Genomic DNA, 8,702 nt, shown 5'->3' on the forward strand with positions numbered 1-8,702 from the left:
TCTATTATTCATCAATGAGCATTCTCTTTTAATTTAATCTTTTATTTTGTTATTTATTTTTCATTAGCCCGACCAACTAATGTTTGTATGAATATTGAGATAAAATCATGCGCATATTTCATATCTTGCATGTTATGGTTATGAATCTGATTTATTAATTAAGTAATTATCTACTTAAAATTGGTTGTTTATTCAATAGTGCTTAGTATATTAGGAAATGACACCTATAGTAGAATATCTAGACATGTGAAATCGAGAGGGTATCCTATCGAGTATAACTTATGCCAAATGGTGAGACCGAATGGGTATCCGTATGCCTAGGAAGAGACCGAAAGGGTGACTTAGGTGGTAATCCATAGTGAAGATGAGACCTAAAGGGTATTCTTAACTAAGGGTGGTAAATAACTCAGTTGAGGGTGATTAGTGACTTAATTAACAATTAGGGATTTAATCTATCATAGGCCAGGAAATTGCATCGTTAACACTAAGAATAGGAAATTCCATTAGGATATCTTAGGTTAATTACATTCAATTATGTTATTTTATGTTAATTAATATTTTAATTTTACACCAACACTACTAATTGGTTATTCAATTAGATTAGTAATTATTTTCTATAATTAATTTAATAATAAATTTCTCCAATTCGCAATCACTTGGGTACGATCCTCAGAATACTTCTCGGCGTGTTTCGTTGTAACACTTTACTATACTACAATTTGACCCGTATTGTAACACCCTATACCCTACCCGATTGTTGGGTTCAAGTAGCAAATGTCACTATTAAACCGTATTACTTAACAACATTTTTTTACTTGACTTATTTACAACTTAAACAATGCCAGATTTAATCCTTCTTTGTCGTATAACTTTATTCTAATTTATTAGATAACAACATATTTCAAAAATTAAACTTCAAATAAATTTTCTATAATACAAGTACTAAGGTTCTTAGATTAAAGTTATTACAATCAATTTTGCTTTATTGGGCATGTATATATATTTACTTAGCAAACTTGTCTCCTGACCTCATTTAACCTTTGATTACTTCCTAGGGTTGTCAAGTCTAGGCTTTAAGAACACATAATTTATATCAACTAATTCTATGATGAACTCTTATTCTTTTGTTAATTAATCGACTTAATTAATTAATCAATTCAATAAATGAATCATGCGAGGTATGAATAAAACAAGAGAAATTATTCTAATATTCATACGACAATTAATTGATCAGGTTAACTAAGTATAAATAAAATAATAAAATATAAGAGTAGAGAGAATGTTCATTGATAATATATTAAGGCGCGATTCTGGAGTAATTTCCGCTCGCAATTATCTTCAAATTAGAATAGAAAATTTCTGACTAAGCGAACATAAAAATAAAATACAAAGAAAACTGAATAGTAAAAACTGTCTGTCTGAATCTATATATCAATCCCAATGACCCTAAGGTGACTTATATAGGCTACCGGCTACTTGGTGACCATTTAACCTCGATACACTTTGGGGGTTCTAATTAATGCAATATTTGATAAATGCTTGGGGTCCAAATAAGGAAATATCCCAAAAGTGTTGTCCAAGGAATTAACCATATTTTGGCCTGTCTTTGTCGCGTCATCGTGACGCGGGAAGACTCCTCATCACAACGATGTGTTTATCTCTACTTGTACTAATAAGTTAGGCTTCCATATCGTGCCAATAAATAGGAAGCTTATTGGTATGAATAGATCCATCTTTCAGAGAGTGCTTGTGTTGATTTTGTTAGTTTATATACTATCGACTTTCATTGTTTTTTTCCACTCGTTTCATAAGCATTATTTTTTAGTGTTGAATTTGATTGCAAGTAATGTTTTGGGTGAGTGATTTATAACAAGTTGCCTCTGTCTATGAGGGTTGCAATTGCTTCTTGTGTAAGGGTAGATTTTGCTTTAGCCAATAGGTAGTTGGATCAATTGTTGAATAAAATCATTCATTGAGCAAGGCTTCGTAGAGTAAGATTGGTAAATCTGAACTGTGTTAATAAATCTCTTTCGTTTACTTCTCTCATTCTCTTCTTTGCATATTACCTATGTTTTGTTCAAACATTGGTTTGAACATATTGTCAAAACATATTGTTTGAACATCAAGTTGGATAAAGAGCAAACTAAGGTTGTTACAATTTTAATCTTTTCATTCCATGATTGTGTTTTTTATTGTGAACCTAGAACTAAAACTAAAGTTTAAACTTAGATTTGGAGAAGTGGTCACTCATCCTCTTGTTCTAAAGCTAAAGTTTCCTCTATTGGTGAGGTTAAACTTGACAAGGATGTTGAGCATTTGATGCCCTTTTGGAAGTAAAGATTGTTGGATTCTGATTCAAGTTGTATTTTGTTAAGAGACTAAATTGAAATGTAGCAACATGTAGGGTAAACTTTGGGTGGTTTAGAGAGAACAGATGCAGAGAAGCCATGAGGCTAGATTATTCACTTCTAGGCCTTGAATATTCTATAAATAAAAAATAAAAAGAACTTGAATGAGTATGTTTTAGTGGAAATATTAAGAAAATGAAGCTAGCAAAACGGTTTTGTATTTTATCTTTATTTTGATAATAAGGTTTGGTATTAATTTATTCAAATGTAATTTTTTTTAGTTTAGTTTTTAGTAAAAGCACATTTGGAATTGTTGTTAAGAGATGTTTAAACTTTTAGTCAAAAAATTGCCACATATTTTCACCCCATTAGCTCGCATTCCACCTCACCAAAATTAGAGTAAAGTATGGTAATAATTAAGAGAAAAATACTTTAGTTACCAACTTAGACATTAGAATAAAGTCTAACATAGAGAAAGAAGTGTTTTTTGCCATTAAAAAAATTAGGGGTTTTTTACACAAATACTACAAAAAAATACTGAAATAGGGTGTCAGAAAAAGAATTTACCAAAATAGGTTACTTTTTCATTGGAGCCTATTAGATAGGAGCTAATGAATAAAATAATAATATTTTTTTGAATAAAATATAATTTTATATTTTCCCGGGTCAGTATATAACCCGTATAATACATAGTATTGACGCCTATCTAAGAGGCGCCAATGGTGGTGCCTATTTGGGAGGCGCCATTATTAGTGCCATACTAAGAGGCGCCAATGCTTTGATTTTCCCTATAAATACCCCCAACACAGACATAAATTTTACTACAGAAACGGAAGAAATAAGAAGGAAGGAAGCAGAAGAAAAGAAGGAAGGAAAAGAATAAAAAAATAAGGTATTTTGGTTTATTTCTTTTTAAATAGAATGTAGAGTCTTGTTAGTAATTTTATTATTTGAAAGTTATTTTGTCAGGTTATTAATTTTGTTAGCTTCTGAATGAAAAATTTTGCATTAAAATTTTTATGTAATTTGTTTACATTTTGAAACTGTTTTAAGAAATTTGAAATTCTTTTTAACAGATCTAGTATTGAAAATGGAGAATTAGTTTTTTGTATACGTTTATTTCGATGGAGAAATTTTGATAACAACTGTGGGATGTATATTTGAATGTTGTAAACAAGTAGCAATGAGATTTGATAGAAATATCTCGTTTAATGATATAAAGGAAAAAATTAGTGAAAAAATTTATAGACGTTGTAGGAGAAGGATATCAAAAGTTTTCTACAAGTTTCCAGTTTCAACAGATCCAATAAAATTTACCGAAATGGAACTTGTAGACGATGAAGACGTGGAGACAATGGTCGCTCTTTATTGTGGGACTCAGAGTAACAAAAATGCACCGATTCAGTTATTTGCTGAGTTAGCTAGTGTGGAGGCAACTGAAGATCCCACTCCATTAGGTGAAGAAGATGGAGTTGAAGCGCCGTGTATGGTGGTTCCGGTATCGTATGTTGATAGTCAATCAACTATACATGGGATAAATATTGATCTTAATGCTGCAGCCGAGACTGATGTGGTTGGTGATGATGTATACTATAGTAGTGATCCTGTTGATTACGAAGTGGATAGTGAGAGTGATCCCGACGTAGACAAGGTCCCGGATGATATTGACGACGAAGGCGTGAATGAGGATGGAAACGTTAATGCGTCTTCAGTCGGAAACCAGATTCGTCGTACTGTGATACACAATAATCCTGGGGCACACATGTCTCGGATAGACCTCGATGCGGCACGGGCAGCTGAGTTTTCAGAGTACCCTGAAATACCACAAGCTAACCGAATGGGTGTATATTCTGATGCAGAGGAGTTATGCGTGGGCCAGAGATTTGAAAGTAAGGAAGAATGCATGTTTGCCATTAAGCGGTATAGCTTGAATATATCAGTAGATTACAAAGTCATCGAGTCTAAACCAACATTTTATATTGGAGAGTGTTGGAGGTCAGCAGAAGGTTGCAATTGGCAGATACGAGCTACATTTATGCAAAAGTCGCAGATGTGGGAGATACGAAAATTTGTTCAGCCCCACACACGCACTTCAACACGTATGACAGAAGATCATCAAAAACTTGACTCCAAAACTATCTGTACATGCACCATGCCAATGGTGAAAGACATGCCGACCATTAAAGTTTCGGTACTGATTGCTGAAATACAAGCACGATTCCAGTATCGAGTATCATACTGGAAGGCATGGATAGCTAAACAGATGGAAATGGAGAAATTGTACGGAGATTTCGATGCATCGTACAATGAATTACAGGGATGGATAGCCGCCATGAGGGAACACGTGCCGTGGACTGTAATTGAGTTGCAGACACGATCTTATTACGGGCCAAATGACCAACTACAATCGAGAAAAAGAATTTTCCATTGGATGTTCTGGACTTTTGATTAATGTGTGCGCGCATTTCCCCACTGCAAACCATTTGTGCAAGTAGATGGAACCTGGCTATATGGAAAATACACACAGATCTTACTTTTTGCGGTTGCTCAAAACGGCAACAGGAACGTACTCCCGATAGCATTTGCCATCGTCGATAAGGAGAACATGAAATCGTGGGAGTTCTTTCTTACCAACCTTCCGATAAAAGGAAAGGATTAATTGCAGCCATTAGGCGTTCTGGTGTACCATGGAGATCTTTTTACTGCATCCGGCACATCGCGGCTAACTTCCAGCAAGATTATAAGAATGCAGACTAGAAGAGACAAGTTGTAAGAATGGGTAAAGAATTACCTTATCTTTTAAATATAAGTTTTAATGTTTTAGAGCAATACTGTAACTTAATTTTTTTTAATACATATGCAGCGTATGAGCTAGAGCCACACATTTTTTGCCAAAGAATGGCCTGGCTTGAGAGTGACATGGAGGGTCAAACCAACACATCTTTCCGGCAGTAGCTGGGTACCATGGAGCCGTGGCAATGGGCTCAATGTTTTGACGAGGGTTTTCGTTATGGTCAAATGACTACAAACTTAGTGGAGGGGATCAATGCTGTGTTATTAAAAACACGACATCTTCCAATTTCATCTGTCTTCTCGGCAACGTTCTATAGGTTGGCTACCTTGATGCCAAGAATGGGTCAGCAACAAGTGAACCAGATGGAGGCGGGACATGTCTTTGTCGAAGGCATTAGGGATGCAATGGTTGTAAGCCGTCGAATGGCGAGGTCGATGACAGTAGAAGTATATTCACGACATAATGAAACATTTTGAGTTACAGAGACCATCGGTTGTCGACCCAGTATACCACCTAGGTCCTACGGAGTTGATCTCCGAAATAGACGGTGCGATTGCAGGAGGTTTCAAACACTTCATTTTCCATGTGCACACGTCGTGGCAGCTTGTGCTAAAGTTGGGCTCAATGTAGAACAATTTATCGATGAAGTTTACACCATCGAACGCACGTTGTGTATGGGACAACGAGTTCCCCGTGCTTCCTGACCTATCTACTTGGGAGGTACCTCCAACGACCTTCGAGCTAGTCCCAGACATAAGGTTGCGTAGAAACCTGAAAGGTCGTCCGCAACCATCCAGAATCCATAACGAGATGGACATTAAGGAGAAATCTGACGGGAATTTGTGTGGCGTATGCAGATTACCTGGTCATAATCGGAGTAAATGCCCTCTCCGAAACTACCATGTTGGACAATCGTCTCAATCGGGTAGAAATTGATATGTACTTCATTACATAAAGATGGTTTGAATCATAAAATTGTCTACAATTTGTTGCAGTTATGGAGCAATTTGAAATTGTAAAATAAAATAAAAAACATTATAATTTTATTTACATTTTTAAACCATTATAATTTTATTTACATAAGAACTATCATTACATAAATATGAGGTTGTTTATTACAAAAACCCCTAAAATTGATGGTTTGATGGTGTGGTTCTAGGGGTATATTTTTGTGGAGCTCGACGCTCACGTTGTGAGCGATTACGGTTATCAACATTCTACTCAATAGTATGTTGGGGTGTGTGAAACATAGATGAATAATCATATGTCTCAAATGCCATCGATGAACTTGATCCGGGAGGAGAGGAGTACGACGGCGGATATTGACCGGAAGGAGCGGAGTACTGAGGTGGATACGAGGCCGCGAAATAGTCATCGCCCCCTAATTCTAGATGATAAGAACTATCCCTAGAATGTAGTTCTGTCTCTGTCTCTGGCTCTGGCTCTGGCTCTGGCTCTGGCTCTGGCTCTGGTGCATGATGCAGATCTGGAAGGGGTTGCGTAATTCGTGTCGTATGCGGAGGGACTACAATCGACCGCCCACCAAACAAAAATGGTTTCCCTGTCTCACAATACCACTGTATGTACTCTAACGAGGGCTGCAAATTCAGAGCACGATCCATCTGAGGTACCCTCCCGAATCGGTTGTTCCGTATCGTAATATATTCTTCGTGCACTTCTCCCCAATTATCTCCATACCTCCCCCTCATGCTCATCCTATGGATCTCTCCCAATTGTACTGGCAGTGTCGAGATATACTGTATGCAACCGAAATGCCGGAGTACTCGATTGCCATGATACTAGTCCACTACGTTAAAATTGATACTGGGTGCGCTAATGCACCATAGGTTTGAGTGGACGTGGGCAAATGATGGCATAATTGCCATAATTTTCGAAGCAGAATACGGCATCCAAATGAACTGCACAGTTAATAACGTTGTTATGTTAACGCGGATCGAGTGAGATAAAATAATAAAATTAAGTTTATATTCGAAAAACTTACCCCCTCTTCAGCATGATTCTCAATCATTAGACGATATATCGGAACCGTCGGTGACCTCCCGATACCCGGATTAGTACTCCACCTACGAAAACAAATTGTTAGAATAATATAATATAAAAAAACTCAACTAATTATTATAATGAGTAAAAATTCATCACCTATTAACGAGTGGAAAAACATATGATTGATGACTAATGGATGCCAAGAATGGCATCCGGTAAGGTGCCCACGACTGCAGCAGTATGAGGCATCCGCCTATGTCAACCGCAGAAGGATCTATTGTCCGACAAAGTTCGCGATACAGCATGGCTAAAACTGCGGACCCCCAACTGTATGAACGAGTGTTATCCAAATTGGATAATAAGGGTAAGTACATCAAGTGGACCTTACTGCCGTTTGCATCCGGCATGAGTACACCCCCTATAAGGTGCATAATGTAAGCTCGAACAGCCTGCATCACCTCCCATTCATTAGCAATACTTGGCAAATGCTCAAAATTGGCATGTAGCCATGAAAATCTCAAACTGGTAAATTTCCCCTGACTTGGCGAGCGTCCAAGTAATTCATTGCAAAGGGTAGCCGGCCTAGAGATTGAACTTACGCCGTGACCGTATTCCCGTCTATGGGAAGCCCGAGCTGTATTGCAACATCCTCTAGAGTGACGGTACACTCTCCGCACGGCAAATGAAATGTGTGGGTCTCTGGACGCCATCGCTCGACTAAAGCGGAAATCAAGTCGTATCGCAGATCAAAAGTCTGAATCAATGCTGCTGATCCGAACCCGACTAACTCTAAGTATGGTATTAGGCGTTCATCTGGCTGAAACCCTACACTATTAACACGGCCCCTCAATGTGCGGTACGGACCCTGACATTATTAAATTAGCAAAATAGTTAATACAATATAATTTAATTCAACAAATAACATGAATATCAAAAACAAATTTTATTACCATCTCATTAATAGTACTTGATATGTGATTATTATTATTAATTAGAGAACCCATTTCCTGCAAATCTGCAATAAAAAAATGAATTCAGTTAATTTGTTTCAAAAAATCAATAATTACTGTTAAATAAATACAAAATCAAATAAAATTTAATTATATAAAAGTTACATTATATATAAATTAAATGAGTTAACAACAACTATATGATTAAAAAAGTCAGTTATAATTAAACTTTTAATAAAATGATTTTTAATTTTTTTATAATTAAACTTTTAATGAAATGATTTTTAATTTTTTTATAAACTTTATATGTTAAACTCACCAAATACTAAACTAAACACAACAACTTATAGCTTAATCCTAAATTACTAATAAATTAAATTTTTAAATAATTACAAATATAAAAATTTATAACATAATCCCAAATTACTAACAAATTAATTATAAAATAATTACAATATTCATACAAAAAATTACAATATTACAATATATCCCGACATTACAATATTCATACAAAATTACAATATTACAATATTCATACAAAAAAATTGCAATATTCATACAAAATTAAAATATTACAATATTCATACAAAAAAATTACAATATTCA

The 8,702-nt window shown here is 35.6% G+C and overlaps 1 protein-coding gene across 1 annotated transcript; it reads right to left on the reverse strand.

Moving 5' to 3' along the window:
- Positions 1-6,806: 6,806 nt before the first annotated feature.
- LOC121218538 (protein MAIN-LIKE 2-like) lies at positions 6,807-7,996 on the reverse strand. Its single transcript, XM_041095855.1, has 3 exons — positions 7,303-7,996; positions 7,145-7,226; positions 6,807-7,061 (listed from the first exon to the last, which is right to left on the reverse strand). Exons 1-3 carry the CDS (start codon positions 7,854-7,856, stop codon positions 6,942-6,944), a joined length of 756 nt encoding a protein of 251 aa, XP_040951789.1. The 5' UTR covers positions 7,857-7,996; the 3' UTR covers positions 6,807-6,941.
- Between the last annotated feature and the right edge of the window lie 706 nt (positions 7,997-8,702).

Source organism: Gossypium hirsutum, chromosome D06 (assembly GCF_007990345.1).
Source record: "Gossypium hirsutum isolate 1008001.06 chromosome D06, Gossypium_hirsutum_v2.1, whole genome shotgun sequence".
Classification (NCBI taxonomy): domain Eukaryota; kingdom Viridiplantae; phylum Streptophyta; class Magnoliopsida; order Malvales; family Malvaceae; genus Gossypium; species Gossypium hirsutum.